At 44.6% G+C, this 18,669-nt stretch overlaps 1 protein-coding gene across 1 annotated transcript in view; it reads left to right on the top strand.

The window, feature by feature from the left end:
* Positions 1–14,320: 14,320 nt before the first annotated feature.
* Positions 14,321–18,669, top strand: part of PTEN (phosphatase and tensin homolog) — a 76,558-nt gene continuing 72,209 nt past the window's right edge. Inside the window, exon 1 of the mRNA XM_066620965.1 lies at positions 14,321–14,740. Within this exon, the coding sequence (XP_066477062.1) occupies positions 14,662–14,740 (79 nt within the window). The 5' untranslated portion in view covers positions 14,321–14,661. The remainder of the gene's footprint in view (positions 14,741–18,669) is intronic.

Consider the following 18,669-nt stretch of genomic DNA (forward strand, 5'->3'; position numbering starts at 1 on the left):
GGCCGTCGGTGAATTCCGTCCCCCTGCACTGAAACCAGGGACGAAGGTTCCGCCTAAGACGCGGCGGGCTTAGAACGGAGGCGGCTGCGAAGTCCGTCGTTAGACGGTTTCCTGTTCTGACTGACAGCCCCGGCCTGCTGGAGTCAGTGGGGCTCACTTCAGGAAAGGAAAGGCTACGGCGTTTGGGCCTCTTCAGCCTAGAAAAGAGACGCCTGAGGGGGGGACATGATTGAGACATACAAAATTATGCAGGGGATGGACAGAGTGGATAGGGAGATGCTCTTTACACTCTCACATAATACCAGAACCAGGGGACATCCACTAAAATTGAGTGTTGGGAGAGTTAGAACAGACAAAAGAAAATATTTCTTTACTCAGCGTGTAGTTGGTCTGTGGAACTCCTTGCCACAGGATGTGGTGCTGGCATCTAGCCTGGACGCCTTTAAAAGGGGATTGGACAAGTTTCTGGAGGAAAAATCCATTACAGGGTACAAGCCATGATGTGTATGCGCAACCTCTTGATTTTAGAAATGGGTTATGTCAGAATGCCAGGTGCAAGGGAGGGCACCAAGATGAGGTCTCTTGTTATCTGGTGTGCTCCCTGGGGCATTTGGTGGGCTGCTGTGAGATACAGGAAGCTGGACTAGATGGGCCTATGGCCTGATCCAGTGGGGCTGTTCTTATGTTCTCCTGGGCTCTGTTGCACTTCCTTCCCTCCCCCTTTGGGAAGGGGCTCAAAGGAAACACTGCCCAGCTTGGCGGCCCTGGCTGCACGTGGCCCGCACCAAGTCTCGTTTCTGTCTCCGTGGCCCGTGGGCTCCTAAAGGTTGGGAACCGCTGTTGTAGAAGTTACTATGTGTGCATTTTAACCTCTGGTAATCTTGCATTCAACAGTGTCTGTCATAAGAAGCACACAATAAAGTTGAGAACTGTGTGAATAAACAGTTATTTTGTTTTGTTTTATCCTTATTTTTGGAGGCTGCCTCCCCTCAAAGCACCACAGTTCCACAGAGCATACTAAGGGTCCAGTCCTAACCAGCTTCCCAGTGCTGTTGCAGCAGTACCAACAGAACATGTGCTGCATCCTGCAGTGGTGGGGCAGTCATGCAGGCCTCCTCGAAGTAAGGGAATGTTTGTGCCCTCACCTTGGGGCTGCTTTGCTGCTGCATTGGTGCTGGAAAGTTGGATAGGATTGGGCCCTTAATTACCTACTGTATCTTGTAAGGATGGAGCTTCAAAATAATAGTTGAGTTGGCATCCTTCAGTCTCGGAAGACTATGGTGTCACGCTCTGAATGGTGGTTCTGGAACAGAGTGTCCTCTCCAGTGCGCGAAGCCTGGGTAAAGTAGGTATGGAGGATAGGCTGTTACCCATGCAGCAAATCCCCCCTCTCCATGTCGCTGAAATGGTCCAATGGAAAGGCAGAGGCCAATACTGTTGGTTCCAGCGGCGTCGCAGGAGTTGCCAGAACGTGACTGTGTTCAGCCATGAACTGCCTCAGGGACTCCGGCTCCGGATTTTGCCTCGAGGTTGACTCCTGAAGCCTCTTCCATAACTGGATATAGCCACAAGGCAGTGGAGGTTTGGGATCAGAGTTTTCCTTCTCTTAGATGAGCTGCCTTCCCAGGCTGATGAGTCCCATCTACCCGGTGGCTGTTTAGTCACCTCTTACGACAGGTACAAATAATAATAATAATAATAGTATTTATATACCGAATATTTATTCAAGGCGGTTCACATAGGCAGGCTATCTCTAAACCCCCAAGGGGATTTTTACAATCATAGGAAGGTTCTGTCTTTCAAGAACCGCACAACATTTCAGATGGATCTTTCATGGTCTGGTATCACTTCTGGCCCCAAGTTGCCTCTCATGCTGGCTGACAGATAGCTCCTTCATCTCTCACTTGAAGGGCAGCTAAGATGCTTCTTCGCTCACACCAAAAAGCAGGTGAAATAACTCAGTTCAGCTTGTCAGCTGCTTCAAGATCTCACCATTCAAGGAGCTGCCAGTGGCCTCGAACTGGCGACCTTCCAATGTTATCTTTAGGCTAACGGAGGCTCTACGACCAAACCTCCTGCCTTGTTTTAAAACTATTTAAAATGTAACCTTGTTTTAAAACTATTCTACTGGAAGTGTGAGCTGGAAGGGATTAATGTTGCTAGCTTGTATTTGAAACCCTAGGAATAAGTGGGGGAGGGGGCAGAATAGTGCAATGATATTACAAGGTCTGGATTTGGTTTACTAAACACTTTCCAATGTTTCTCCAAAATCATGAGGTTCGGAAGGGCACTAAAACAGATTCTGTTTTAGTGCCTTTTACTGAATCTGGTCATCTAGGGCCCAAATCCTAACCAATTTTCCAGTGCTGGCATAGCTGTGCCAATGGGATGTGTGGTACATCCTTCACTGGGGTGGCACTCATGGAAGAGAATGTTTGTTCCCTTACCTCCGAGCTGCATTGTCGGTGCTGGAAAGTGGGTTAGGATTGTGCTCTAGATCAGTATTGTCCACGGTGACTGGTAGTGGTCTCTCCATCTTTTCCAACATGGGTCTTTTCCCAGCCTGACCTAAAGATGGCAGAGACTGAACCTGGGGCCTTCTATGTACAAAGAATTGCAGCCCCTCCCCAATGTGGAAGAAAGAAAGCTAGGACAGGTTCTATATCCACAAGACATGAAAATCTTGGGTAGCATTTCTAATCTCTTGAAAGCTTGAGTACCCAGCTATGCTACTGCAGAGAAATGCTGAGCTAAAGCCAGTTTAACTAGCCTTTCACCTGCAGTGTATGGACTAACAGCACAATCTTATACATATCTTCTCAGAAGTCAGTTCCATTAAATTTAATGAAACCTACTCCCAAGTACTCCCATGCACAAAGTGGCTGCTTGAAACATCATCATCATCTGCATAGCTCCCACTGGCAGTTCTGTCTGCAAAACTCAGATTGATCTGCTCTGAAGAGAGGCACCTTTTCTCAGTCATACTTAACACAACACAAAACTGTTTGAGAGCAGAGGTGTTTGTTAATCCCATACATAGCTGTCATGCTAGCTACATAGATGGTCTGAGTTTAAGCCGTCCTCCTACTAGTTATTGTTTCTCATGTCACAGCGGGTGATTGCATACTCATTTAAAAGTGCAATCCTATGCATATATACTCAGAAGTAAGGATTGGTAAATTCAATATTTCTACAGAAGTGTGTACAGAATTGCAGACCTTTTATATTTTGTATAAACCAAATTATGTTTTTAGCTGTTCTTAACACATCTCCAGTTTATGTTAATGCAAACTTAATACTTCAGGTCAGGATCACTTAATATGGTTTCATTTCTTAATCTACCACACTGAATATTTTATGGACACTATAGATGTAAAATATAAGTGCTGGCCTTCGGAGGTGTCATCACAACTGCTTATTAAGTATAAAGAGGCTATCTCTGGGTTGTGTGGTTACTTTTTTTCCCCTGATCACTGCACATACACACTCTTTCTACGGATGGATGCTAGAGTATTAGTATACCTTCAAATACACATTTTGTGGATATCCAAATTGATGTCTGTTATGCTGGAATGTAGAATAATCCTTAGCTCTTCAAATCATTTACTGGGAGATAACATTCTATGCAGTTAGTACCTTGATCCTGTTTAATTGCTTGTGCTGCTGTTATGCAAGTAGTGGCTTGTGCCAGTTAAGGTTACCTTGTTTCTCTGGAAGCTTCAATTTTTATGATGCAAGATAGAAGAGATCTCCATGGCTTTTGTGAACCACTGAAGTCCATAACAGAAGATCTTGTCCATCCTAAACCACCAGAGTGATGTAATGGCTCATGTGTAGCATAACTACATAATTGAAGAGAACTTGAGATATACAAACACTGTATGATTCCAAGTCATTTAATTTATGTAATCCCTGGGGGCTGGGGGATAAGATAGGCCGTCAGTTTGGCTGTACTTGTCGTAAGAGGCGACTAAACAGCCACCGGGTAGATGGGACTCGTTAGCCTGGGAAGGCAGCTCATCTGAGAGAAGGAAAACTCTGATCCCAAACCTCCACTGCCTTGTGGCTACATCCAGCTATGGAAAAGGCTTCAGGAGTCAACCTCGAGGCAAAATCCGGAGCCGGAGTCCCTGAGGCAGTTCATGGCTGAACAGTCACGTACTGGCAACTCCTGCGACGCCACTGGAACCAACCATTTTGGCTTCTGCCTTTCCACTGGACCATTCCAGCGATGTGGAGAGGGGGGATTTGCTGCATGGGTAACAGTCTGTCCTCCATATCTACTTTACCCAGGCTTCGCGCACTGGAGAGGACACTCTGTTCCAGAACCACTATTCAGAGTGCGATACCATAGTCTTCCAAGACTGAAGGAAGCCAACATGAATTTATGTAGTATCTCTAAGTTTGAAATGACTTTAAAAAAACTTTTGCAGTATATAAAAGTAGTTATGTTCTTTTTTTCCTGAACTGTCACTGAGAAATATAAGATGAGATTTTTAAAAGACCTTTAGAGATGTGGAAATCTGGGGTTATATTGGAATATTTCTTACCATCTCCGTTAACTTCATAACATATAAAATTTTATTGCAGCTTTTAATTGAAAGACATAGGAAGGTAGTTACCCATGATCCTTCAATGTGACCTCTGCAGATGTCCATCTGCATTGCTTTGGAGTGAAGTAATGACCACAGTTCTGGGATATATCAGTCATGAAGCAATGATGTGTGGTTTGAAATGTTAATTCTCCAGTCCCATAAAACAGATTGATAGATGAGGCATAAAATGCTTCCAGATGCTATGTTTTCCTAACTGTTCAGCTGTGCTCGATTTCCCTATCACTATAACCTGGAGCTATGTTACTGTAAGTAGGCCACCTGCAACTTTCTATTTACCTGTAAGTGGAAGAATGCTCTTGAATGTATTAGGAAAACAGTATGTTGCTCGTTCATCTTGTTCCTGAATGATTGAAAAGATATTGTCAAATAATGATGGCAAAAAGTCATAGAAACTTGAATATTGAAAGCTATGCAAGACATTAAAGCTAAATATCCTGTTAAAATGTTGCACATAAAAGCATGATTCAGCCAAAGATCACTCTTAGTGTTTTAACTAAGGGAGATTTATTTAAAACATTTCTGTGCTGCACTTTAGATTAAACAAAACTCTCTGGTCAGCTCACAACATTCATAAAAAATATAAAACACAAAGAGCAGTAAAACCTGAGCAGAGGGATTAAAACCAGCAGCACCAGCAAAAATAATCAAAACCATTTTAGACAGCATGCTCAAAAGTTTAGCATAAAAAAGTCGTTGCCTGGCATCAAAAAGACATCAAATTCAGTGCCAGGCAAGCCTCCCTGGGAAAAGCATTCTATATATAGAGGTAGCAACTGAAAATGCCCTGTCTCTGTCACCATACGTCCCACTTCAGAGACTGGGGAGACTTGAAAAAGCTTTTATGTTGGTTATCTTGTATCTGAGTAGGCTCATGTGGGAAAAAGCAGGCCTTTAGACACATGGGACTTATACTATGCAAGCCTTCAAAGATAAGCAAACACACCAGTGGTAAATGTGGTTGTATTAAAACTGATGAAATGTGATCCCTTTAGTTGGTCTCAGTAACCTAGCTGCTGTCATTTCAGCTCACTGAAGTTCCCAAGCAGTCTTCAAAGGCAGCTCACCTATAACCCATCTGTTAGTCTGGAGGTTACAAAACCATGGATAACTGTGACCACACTGTGTCAGGCCAGGAGAGATTACAGCTGGCACAACAGCCTCAGATGGAAAAAAGTGTTTGGGTGCCATGGATGCTATTTGGGTCCTCCATTGACAGTTGGACAGAGCGCGGCTGAGCGCCCCAGTCTGAAAACCTGATAATGTGTTAGGTGGGCACCACATGTAGGACCTTGACAGACATGGGTCCATGGTTCACACCCACAACAGGGCCCATGTGGGACAATCTGGCCCTGCTGGGATCTGCTGCACAAGTTAACAAAGCTAGAACAAATTTTGTATGCTGAAACTCTATTTTTTTTCATACAGACTAGTTCAATCTGTCATGACTCATAGGGCAATCAACCAGCTTCCACCCAAGACCTCTGCAATAACCCTGATTACGTTTGTCATTGTAATAATGAAACCTACAGCTGCTTAACTTTGACAGGATCTTGCCATACCTTTTAACTGCATATTTTGGGAGACAGTCCAAATTTTGGATAACCAGGAGTATGTAAAAACAGGAGTGTTAATTTAACAGGGCTATGGGGGCATGGGGCTTTTATCCCATTACTGTATGTACAATGAATTTCAATAGATATGAATACTAATTTCTACTAATGGAAGAACTGAGGGTGTGTGTGGAGTCAGAGATTAACAGCCTTTTCTTGCAACCCCCCCCCCCAGCTGCAGATCCATTTATGCAGTCTGTTTTTATTTTGAGATCTGTGAGGAATGTGAAGTGCACACGTATATACAATTTAAACCTGTTGTCATCCACTTCAGTCATTCAGCACAGAGTGGGATACAAGATCAAAATCGTTAATTAATCATATAGTGGGCTACTCTGCATTAAACCACTGAATTAGAATAAATGAATGGGTTGACTCTTGTGGCCCAACTACAGAGAGATTCTTTGAAAGACACCTGTATCAAAATTGTTTTTGCAGTTTGCAAAAGGCAAACCTATTTCAATTTAATATGGTTTATTATGCAATTTCACACACTCTTTAATCTTTTTTGTTGACATTCCCTAAAAGAGGGTTATGTGACTCATCTTGTCCTGTTTTGTAAAGTGGGTGAGGGACGTGAAGGGGGAGCTGTTACCAAGCCAAACAAAAACTGGTTTAGAGGATTCTACTTCATCCCATTTGAGAGGCAAACAGTTCATTATAAAGCCCATATATCTTTATTATACCTGGACATTTCACTTTTATGGGACTTTAAATTTACACTGTGCGTTGCAAACACAAATTAAGATGTGTTCTCTACTCCGAAGAGCTTGCTATAAAAATAGCTGCTCCTAAAGGTGACCTGTAAGAGAAAATCCTCAACTGATACCATTTTGCTCCTAGCAAAGTGAATTTACAAAAAAAAAACTACACTAACCATTTTTAGTAAGCTGTTTTACTGTACTGTAGGTCTGATTTAATACTTGTTCCATTATTTCATGGTTTTGCAGGTGAAGTTCACCTGCAAGTTCAGCCACTGTATAATTGTATGTTTAACCTGAGGCAAGAGGTATAGAAACTAAAGGTTCAATTCTAGTTGGATGCTGCTCCAACGATGCGCAGGCGCTGGTGTGACATCCATCATATCCTAAGCCCATCCTGGCAATGTCATACTGATGGTGCACCAATACCACTGCAACAATGGCCACATGCTGGTGCAGTCTTTCCCAGTAACACCCCTAGTGCCCATGGAAACACTAATGTATTATGGAGCTCTGCAACCCAGATGTTCAGCTATAACATCGCTGAGCATCTGGGGATGGTGTTGTGAAACAGTTGTGATGCCACATGCCAGAAGAAGAGGCCTGCGCACTGGCATGGACCCCTTAGAGGGAGTATAGGTAGAAATATAGCTCCATTGGAAGAGGGCAGGCATGTGAAACAAACACACAAGACCCTCTGTGGCAAAGGATCAAATCCCTGTGGGGGCATCTGCCGGCTAGAAGGAACCCTTCTGCTAGGGGAGGTACTGGGTGGAGAGGCTTAACAGCAGGCAAAGCAGGGCGTTGGTGGCTCACTGCACAAAGGCACAGATTGGGAGTAGGTGAGATGGATTTGAGCCCAGCCAAGGAACTTCCCCTTCATCAGCAAGGCATTGTGGGGGAGTGGGTGGGGTAGGTGGTGGCAGGAGGTGCAATTTTCTGTTTTTTCCCCCTTCACCATTGTTCCTCACAAGGTTACTCTTACCTATGCCAGCTCTGTTGCTGGTGTAGTGTTTTCCTGCATCAGCAGCATCTGTTGTCTGAAGGGGGATTAGGATATGGCATATTAGGATATGGCATTAATTGACTCCTCTCACAACCCACCCCAGTCTCCTCCCCATTTTGGCCTCTCTGCTGGCAGAGAGGCCCCAGTATCCAAGTGATGTCCAAGCTATGCTGGAGCAGTGTTTTTAAGGGTTGTGCCAGTGTTTGTGGCATATCTGCAGAATTCTACATTGGTGAGGATGTTATTGCACCACATATGTAGGGATCCACTAGTGTATTTTGGGGGTAGAATTGGGCCTTAAGAAAGGTGCAAGCCAATCCTAACTAACTTTGCAGTGCTGATGCAGCCATGACAACAGGTGCACACTGCATCCTATGGGGAGCCTGGAGGCCTCCTCAAGGTAAGAGAACTTTTGTTCTCTGACCTCAGGACTGCATTGTGGCTGCATCAGCACTGGAAACATGTTTGGAATTGGGCTGTTAGTTTACTTTCAATCACAGAGAACTGAGAGGTGTTTCCAATGGCAATTTAGCAGCAAAAGGCTACCTAGACTTTGGTATGTCTCCTGAATATTTACTTTCTTGCTATTGGCTACTTCTTTCATTCCATTGTATGTCCTCAGGAACATTCATAGATACTCTAGTACAGGGGTATCAGATATAAGGCCTATTGGTTGGATATGGCCTGTGAAAGCTCTTCATCTGGCCCATGTGATTATTGGGCTCTCTCTGTGACATCACAAGGGAGGCAGGTTACCCTCCCCGGTGAGGCTCTGGGGGGGATGCAACACCATCTGAGAGCCTCCCTTCAGTGATCTTCGGGCCCAGATGCCTTGTGCTTTCACCGCTGATTTTGTTTTTGCTAATCGCTAGTGAGAACAAAAAACAACTGGGCTGAAGCTGTCCAAAGAGCTGAAGGGAGGTGGGCTTTCATATTTAAACTAGTGCGAAAGTCCAGAAGGTTGGGGGCAACATGTTGATGTCATTAGGTCACCCCTGAACTTCCAGAATGCCGAGCTGCAGGAGATAAGTGTCATCCTGGGTGCCCTTCTCTGCAGGGATGTTCTCTGGGCTTTCCTATTACTTTCCTTTCAGCAGCACTGCTTCTGCCAAGGCTCTGGGGGGGAGAGATGGAAGGAGGCTTCAGAAGTCAAGGAACACCATGGAGGAAGCCACAGACCAAAGAGATGAGATACAGAGATGCTGCCAAGAGTGGTGCTGGGAGAGCCCAATAATCACATGGGATGCCCCTTTCAGCAGTGCCACTTTTACTTAGACAGAGTACCTCTCAGCTCCAAAGTGACACCTGGGGATCATGTCACTGCCATTGTCCTGCTCTCCTTAAGGAGTGCTTCCTTAGCTGGTGGGTCACAAACCACCAGTTTGGGAATCACTGTGCTAATAGCATTGTGTTGTCTTCTTTTTACGCGTTTTTATTTTTAATGTTGAAGAAGAACATGGGAAAAAAGGAAGAACAAAATAAATGTACTTGATAACAATTTATAGTGGCTCTCATGTTGTCAGTTGATGCAAGTCTGAAAAAGTGAAGCAAATTCTAGAAAGGTAGCTGCAGATCCTTACCCATATGCTGAATTTGACAAAAACTGAGAAGAATCAGCACTATTGTGGAAGGAAATGCTATAGGCCAGGAGTCCATTGCCTTTCTTCAGAAAGCCAATTTCCTCCTCTTGCAATTATTGTATACCTATGAACTATAAAATATGAACTATATTGGACTATAGCTCTGCACTAGAGATGCAGTTCATCCCCTGCTGAAGCCAATTGATGTAACATAATTGGACTGCATTCTTTTAATGCAGAGTTTATGCTATTATGCATGATACATCAGAGCTGCTTTGTCTGCACTGTAATGTCAGCATGCAGTGTTATTGCACAGAAAATGGTTCAAGCCTCAACAGGGACTTTCACCACTTCAGGGACTTACCACACTGCAGAAAGGCTTGTGGACAAAAATTTGCAGAAGGAACACAGTAACTCTTGCCTGTTGGGCAGAGTTTGTGTATTATTTTTTGCTTCCCCCTTGAAATCCCATCCCTGGGCCATTATCTATTCTTCCTGGTTAGCCAAGTGAGGCAATTTCTCTCTCTCTCTCTCTCTCTTTTTAATTCTGCTCTTACACAATCCCAAACATTCATTTGATGTGTCTCTTGAGTCTCCCAGATAGGAAATAACCTTGAGAACGCAAAGCGTTTTTAATTAAAAGCAGGTACAAATGAGTTCAATGAATACAATTCTTATGAGAAACTTCTGGAGTTGGTGGAAAGGCTGGAGGAGAATAACGGAAACTAAATTACACCAGCATAGCCACATTGTTTTTCAAGAACCACATATATGAAAACATAAAAATATTAAATGTGCTGTGAGAAAGCTGTGTATTTTCACTTAGGGTATATACATGCCGCAGCAATTCTAAGCAATTTGGTCATGGCAGTAGGAACAGGAATGCCAAGAGACCTTCTGAGCTGGATCTTCACTAAGTCTGCAATCTTTTCCACACTTTCCTGGGAGTAAGTGCCATTAACTGTAATGGGACTTACTTCTGAGTAGACATGCATAGACTTGAGGTCAAAATTGATTCTTGTGTGACCATGCAACTTTGAGAAAATCTCAAAAGTCAAAGTTCATGGGCTTCTTCCTAAAATACCTCCAGAATTCTACTTTTTTAGTCCAATAAAGCCAGCCAGAGAGAGAAGTCAACTTTATTTTTCACATTTTCACACCATGATTCCTCAAATGAGCTCTGGGTGGTGTACATGGTTCCTATCCTCCTTTTGTCCTCACAACAACCTGTGACCTAAGTTAGGCTGAGAGATAATGACTGGCCCAAGTTGCATGGCCTAAGTCAAACACCACAATCACTACACCATATTGGGTAAACAATTGTCTAAACAATTTCCAATTACCTATGGCATTGTGCCGGCACCATGAACCAACTTAGGGCATTAGTGAGGCAATACAGTTCAGAGGTTCCTATGCTTGGAATAGTCACTTGCATCATTAGTGAATACTGGTGTCGCTGAATTTCATGACACGCAATAAGCTGTAGAAAAGATGTGATGGGTGTGCCAAGGGCAGTGCTGCCACCTGTTCCCATATCCACCATCCAGTCCACTATTTCTTATCCACTTGAAGTTGCTCTATCTGTGCTAGTTATTTCAATGGAACTGCAGCTCACAAGCAGGATAGTAAAATGAACCTTTTCCACAGAAAGCCACTGTGACCATGTGGAAATGTACTATTCTGTATTGAAATAGAGCAAAACATATTCAGAGGACCAAGTGGACCTGATTGGCTTGCCAGTTAGCCTGCTTTTCTAGCGCAGGTTAGGATTGCGCCCTCAGATAAATTGGAAAGCTATTTACATGGTTTGGTGAAAGAGTTGCTAAAAAAATTAAAAAACACTGAATGCATATGGTGTACACACAACACTGGATCATAGCCAGTTTATAGAAGAATAACTGAAAGAAGGAAAGCCCCAGAGCACACAGATTCTTAAGATATAAAGAAAAAATTCTAACAATTCACTTGAGGCAGCAGAGTTACCAGATAATTATGATTATAATCTGTCAGGCCATCAGAGCACCAAAGCAGGAGACAAGCACTTAAGGCAAGAACACTGCAGAAACGCTAATGGATTCTTTCCATCTGTCTTCACAAAAGGAAATGCTGAAGTGGTCTAAGCTGAAAAAAATTATTTTTACAGTATAAATCTGGAGAATTGCAAGTGACACACAGCATAGCAAGGCAGGTAAAGCTGCTGTAAATAGCACGAGAACAGGACAAACTCCTTTTTTTTTTTTTAGTGAATGGGCTTGGGCACCCCAATCCTGCCTATTGTGCAAAATGAAATCTGACACTGGAATATGGGAACCCCTGAGAAACGCAGGGTTTTATTAACTGATTATCCTAGTCCACATGACAGAGAAGTTTTTAAAGAGTCTGGAACCAGGAGGGATCTGGTTGATCCTCTCTTCTTCCCAACCATGTGGTTTTGACAGACGGCTGTGCTCCTGTCAAGTGTCTTTTTTAACGTGCAAGCACTGAAGCACAACTTTGTATGTGAACAAGAGGTGGGTGGGGTGTGGTCCCTGGGCTTGTGGCCCTGAGAATTTTGAAGGGAGTTTTGTATGTATGTGTGTTGGTTTTCTCTTGCTATTTTAACTGCTGTTTCCTCTTCCGAGGCAATAGGTGGCGCAGCAGCTGCATCCGTTCCTTGCCATTCTTGCAGTTAATATTTAAGCTCGATTCAAGCCTTGGGAGTGAAGGGTGGCTGCTTATCGCTGTGTTGCAGCTACCTGGGGGCCACCGCGGTCCAAGGCCACTGCTGCTTCCACTTTCCTGTATTAACTCCGCTTCTCCTGGACAATACTTGCCTTTGCAGTCGTCGTCTCTCTCCCCCCCCCCATCTTCTCTTGAGTTGTAGCCAATTGCTGGCCAGGAAGACTTTGCTGTCAGATCTTGAACACCGAGTGACATCAGCAGCAAAGCACACAAAGCCACGACAGGCAGCCCTTGCCTTGCACACGCACAGGTGCCACCACTGAGAGACAGAGCAGAGCACCGTTCTTCAGCTCCAAGTCCGCACTGGGTGCCACGACTTGTGCAGCCACCTTACAATGCAGCCAGACAGCAGGGATCCACCCACACGCGTCCCACACCCCAAAAAAACCCCCCAATTAAACACATGGACAGGAAGGGCTCTGCAGCCACCCATTTTCTCTTCCCCCCCCCCATTCCATCTCCCCACTCTGCAGGAATCAGTTCTATTGCTTCAATGTGCAGACTCACAGCCCAATCCTATCCACACTTTGCTGGGAGTAAGCCCCATTTGATCCTAATGGGACTTACTTCTGAGTAGACATGCATAGGATTGGGCCGTCAGAGCCCAAGCCTATGCAAGTCTACTCAGAAGTAAGTCCCATTATAGTCAATGGGGCTTACTGCCAGGAAAGTGTTTGCAAGCCTCACAGCACAATCCTATGCCTGTCTATTCAGAAGTAAGCCCCATTATATCCAATGGGGCTTACTCCCAGAAAAGTATGGGTAGGGTTGCAGCCACAGTCGCCAACTTTTTTGCTTTATCTCTATGCAGCCATGAGCGGTGGGGGGCGGCGGATGCACAGTCCTTTCCATCCTGATCTCTGCCAACCAAGTGGCTGCGAAAGGCAGAAGAGCAGAGCCCAGGTCTTTCTTTAGGTCAGTTGGCAGCCACCCTCCAAGCTCATGCATACTGCAAGCAAGGCCTCACTAGCAGTGTCCGTAGCGCCGCAGCCACGTCCCGGGTCCCTTCCGTGCCCTCAGGGCGCAGACCCTGACGCGGTCCTCTCACTCTCCCGCCCCTTCACATGCAGTGGGTGGGTGGCAGCGGCTGGGGAAGGGGGAGCGGGAAGCACCCCCTCCCCTCTCCGCTCAGCGCTGGTCACGTGACCCCGCAGGGACTTAGCACGTCATTGCGATGAGGCAATCGCCCGTTGTATCCTTCCGCCGCTCGGTCGGTGTGCGCGCGCGCGCGCGCTCGTGTTCCCTCCTTCCTTTCCCCCGCTCGGCCCCGACGCTGCCAGGCCTGTACTGTAGTCCCTCCCGCGCGGAGAGACACCCCTCGGTCGCTTCTGGTACTGGGGTCTCGAGGCGCGCGGCTGGAGCGGGGGGGGGGGCGCTGAGGAGGCGGTGATGTGGCGTCGGAGGACTCCTTTTTTCGTCGTCGGCGGAGGGAGCCCGCGAGGAGAGGTGCCGTAGAGCGACTCTCCCCACCTCCCTCTTTTCTCTGGCTCTCGGCGTCGTCCCCTCTTCTCCCTCCCCCTCCCCCCTCGGAAGCTGCAGCCATGATGGCCTTTGGAGGCTGAGGCGGTTGGCGCTGGGGCCGTAGCCCAGCGCGGGGAGGACGGACGGACTGATCGAGGGACCAACGGACGGCGGCGCGCGAAAGGGAGAGCGCGCGGGCGCGCCGCACCGACTGCCCAGCCGAGGCGACGCGGAAGAGCCATGACGCGGAGCGGCAGCCTCCGGCGCCGCACGCCCCTCAGGACCTGAGCGCTCCTTCCGCTCCCGCTCGGGCGCGCTCCTCGCTCGCTCAGCCCAGCCCCACTTCTGCCTGAGGCGGAGAAGCGCCGCCCGGGAGCCCGTGGCCCAGGCAAACTTTCTCGCCGGACGCGCTCAACCGAGCCCGAGCCTGCCCGCCCGGCCGGCGCCCCCCCCCTTGGCGAGGGGTGCGGAGCGCGGCGGGCGGGAGGGGGCTGCTGTCAACGGCCCCCTGGAGCGGCGGCGGTGGTGGTTCCTCTTTCTCCTCGCTCAGCAGCACCGCCGAGGAGCGTCGGCCGTGCTTCGCCGGCTGCAGCAGCAGGAAGGAAGGAGTAGGCGCGCTGGGGCCGCGAGCTGCAGCAGCAGGCGGATCCTTCTTCCCTGCCGCCGCCGCCTGGCCAGGCCCCCTCTGCCGCTGCGGGGCCTTCGGCTGACTCGCAGCCGCCGTCGGTGGCGGCGGCAGGCCCTGCCCGCGGTGCCAGCCCTGCAGCGCCGGAGCCACGAGCAGCGGCAGCAGCGCCGCTTTGCCGCCGCCGCTGCCGCCTTGTGAACAGCAGTCGTGCTTTCCACTCGCGACGGGAGAGGGGTGGAGGGACGGCTGCCTCCTCCGCCAAGGCGAGAACCATCTGCGCCCTGCAGCCGCCGCCGCGCTTGTCCGCGCTGTTTCTAAGCGGCTCCCGGCTTCCAGACATGACCGCCATCATCAAAGAGATCGTCAGCAGAAACAAAAGGCGATACCAGGAGGATGGCTTTGATTTAGACCTGACCTGTATCCCAGTCCTTGTTCAGGCCGGGCCTCGCCTGGGCCAGGCAGGGGGATGTGGAGCCCTGTAACCTGCCTTCTTTACCTGCCCCAGTCAGAGGGAGACCCCCTTGTGGCTTCTTTCTGTGATTCTTTTCTTTCTCTCCTCCACCATGTTGTGGGGGGATCTGCTGCGATTTCTGGCCTCCCCCCCTGCCCCTTTCCGGATTTGCAGCAGCGAGAATCAGGCAGGCTCAGGCCTAGGCCTGGCACTAAAAGGTAGAGATGAAATTCAAGTGGAAATCAGTAGTGCACGTACAGCTGTTGCATCAGAATTCTGCAGTGATTATAGTACTGTGTGTTGCAGTGTCTTATCACATGATATAGCATAGTTGCATTTAGGAGGGGAAATACAAAATATAAGTGTTAGGGCTTTACGGACAAAGAGCTGGATACTCCACGTAGCCCCTAATCTCTTTGTCTTCTGGAAACTGCTCCTTATGGAATAGAAACTGCATGCTAATGTAAAGTCATGTAGTGCTCCTGACTGTAGATAGGCAATTCATCCTATATAATATATACTGAGTAGGTATTTGTGTTTTATGTTATCGTATTAAAAAATACAGAGGCTCAGTGGTTGATCCTAAGTGGTGGTGATATGTAGATTAACATGCACTGTGTACAGCAAATGACGATTATAAAGATTAACTTAATACTGGTTACAAATTAAGTGATGGCCTTTTTGACATGTATCATAAATGAGCAGTTAATGTCCTACTGAACTTAAGTACCTAGTGATTTTCAGACAAAGGGTAATCTAAACAAAGTTAACTTAAAATAACTTTCTGTTCAAGTGGTGGCATTTCAAAAGGTAATGCTGCTTGAACAGTAAGTTTATAATGTCAGACATATCTGGTATGAAGACGCAAGGTTATGACCTTTAATCTTTGAGGGTGGTGATGAAATGATTGGTGACCATATTAGAATTTGCATTATTTCTCAGTTCTGTAGATGGGGGCGTGGCCAATGTACACAGGAGAGTAGGTTCTTTGTGTCACCTGATGGCCAGGCTAGGAAAAGGACTTTTCTAAGCTAATAATATACTATTTAATTAAAGCTGACCAAATTTAATTAATGCAAACCAAAGCAAATAGAACTAGGAAGTTGGTCCTTGGGTTACAGTAATTGTGTTGCATCTGTAGCTGTTTACTCAGCAGAGTTAAAGCATAGAAGTGGTTTGTTATTTCATCTTTAAGCAGAAATATGTTTTGTATACTGCATTGATGGATGCTGTATACATAGAATATCTCAAAAATATTGATTGAATGTGAGGCTCCTTTTTCAATTCAGTAGTGAGGCTCCTTTTTCAATTCAGTTAATTTACAGCTCTTCATGCATGTCTACTCAGAAGTCAGTCCCATTTGAGTCAATGGGGCTTATTCCCAGGAAAGTGTGGATAGGATTGGGCTGTCAGGCATTCAGAACTGTATGCCAAACAAATTATAGCTGTCTATTTAACTCTCTAGTGCCTTCTTATATCTTGAAAAATTGGGTACTGTAATTGCAAATATGCCAGCACTACATTTTCATTTTATTCTAGGAGCACACTGATCATGTAAAACATGAATCTTTTTGGTAAGCTGAGAACTTGAGTGTCTGTAATGTGAACAGACTCGTGCTCCTCTTTGGAGTAAATTTCTATTTAAAGATGGATGGAATGGACTTTTTCAATGATAATATGAATTCTTTCAAATATGTGATAGAAGTAGTTTTGTACAGAAAGGTTTGTGATATTTATGAAAAAAGGTTCTGGATATTTTTCTTTTCTCTATCCAGTTCAGCGCATAGAAGTTTTATTCTTGTTTTTAATTATGCATTGGAAGTCAGCTGTTTTAATTTGTTGTTTAAGAAGGAGTATGTGAAGCTGTTGCATAGTTAATTGAAAGTTTATATGATACTGGAGCAGTAAAGCATAACTGCTGCATTGAAGAATTTTCCAGCTGCTTGTGTGGAGGAATTTGGCGCTCTATCATCAGATAGTTAAATTTGTTCAGCAGGAGTCTTGTGGATTATATTATATGAAGATTTAACCTATTAAATGTCAAGCGCAGAATATTTCTGAAAAGAACTTCTTATGGATTGTGTTGTGGTATCTATTTCAGAATTACTTTTCTGAAACAGTCTTATATGAGGATTGCAGCAGCACTGTGATGTGCTTATTTTTCAAACATAACCTGGGAATACTTCACTTCTTGTCTTTTGAGAACATTGTACTTAAAATGTAACTAACTTCATGAGACTGAAACAAGAAGTGATATGTTTCATGTTGATTTAAAAAGTTGTTTATTGGTGATTCAGAGACAGACACAATTGGGCAAACTAATTACAGTCCTTTGCATGCTTACTGGAGAGTGGGTTCTATTAAATGTGGAACTTCCAAGTAAACTTGCCTAGGATTCCATTGAAATTCGATTCTATTATTTTCAATTGAAATTGGTAATAACTAATTTGGACCTATTTGCTCCAAGCTGATTTGCTCTAAAAGCTAATAGGCTGAGGAGTCTATGTAATTGACATAAGCTTGTATATTTTAGCAAAACCTGTTTCAGTATTATAAGCTGAATAGAAAGAGACCTTCAAAGGCTATCAGAGTAATGGTTGTACAGTCCAAATATCAGATTAAATTAGGGGGAATTCGAAATTGGATCAATTCATATGTTAGGTTTTTCCTACACAGTAGCATATGGGAAAAGTATGCACATCATAATGTATGAATTAGTGCATATTTGCTTGTGATACAAGTACCAGAAAAATATAATTTAATCTAAGTTTTAAAGACATTATTTACGAAAAGTGCATTCATCATGCCACTTTACTAGTTCAAATAGCATTGAAATAGGTATTGAGTAACTCTTCTTTTTTTGGTGCAAATATATACTTTGTTACCCAATTTAGTGCTTGATTAAATTTCTACTTTGTGTTATAATTTAGTTCCTTTAATTTTATTCAGCTCTTCCAAGTGCTTTGGGATACCATCTCCTCCAGTTAGGAATTAGACTTTTGTGCTTGAAGATTGTACCTGGGCAGATTTGAAAAGTTACAGAAACAAAATATAATTAAATATTGATGTCGTATTTGTATACCACTGCTCTTGGTCCCTTTGTTGTCATTTAGTTGCTGTGCAGGTAGGAACCAGAAGTCTTATGTTTCAACTGTGTTTTAGTAAAAAGGGACCTTCAAGCTGATGAATAACTTGTAAATTAATTGGTGTGTACAACAACTGAAAGTGTGGTAGGAATCTTGTTTTACTATAATTATGTATTTATACAGAAGTTGATCATTAGTCCTTTGAGCCTAGTGCTGCCTGTTCAGTCTGGGGCTATCCAAGGCTGCAAGTGAGAAGTCTTCAATTCTTATTCTTGAAAATCTTTTTTTCTTTTAACTTCAAGATGCTTAGAATTGAATGGGACCTTGTGCTTTATGGTATTTTTTTTTTTGCAGTGAGTTTGTTTGATCTTATTGGACGATAGTATGTATTGTTTTGTATTTTTAAAAAAGCAAGATTAATTGGAAACCTTGTTTTAGAGGTAGGCATCCTCTCAAAATACTGTGTTTCTGTGCAATATTTTAAAGATGTTTTTAAGTCTAAATTAAATAGCAGGTGTTAGCTGTAATAAGATATCTAGATCCTAATATTATTTGGATACTAATAATATCTAGATTCTATGCATAATGGAATGGCCATTTCAGGTCTTTGACATAATAATGAGACACAGAAATATGTTGGTTGAGCTCCTTTTTGTATCACAATTAATATAAAAAGGTTAATAAAAAATGTTCATGTTTTATAATTATTTACAGAGTATAAACTCAAGAGTGATTTAAAATGTAAGTTTAATGTTCATGTGTGTGTGTGTGTGTGTGTGTGTGTGTGTGTGTATTTAAAAATTTAAATG

Source organism: Tiliqua scincoides, chromosome 3, assembly GCF_035046505.1.
Source record: "Tiliqua scincoides isolate rTilSci1 chromosome 3, rTilSci1.hap2, whole genome shotgun sequence".
NCBI classification, from domain to species: Eukaryota; Metazoa; Chordata; class Lepidosauria; order Squamata; family Scincidae; genus Tiliqua; species Tiliqua scincoides.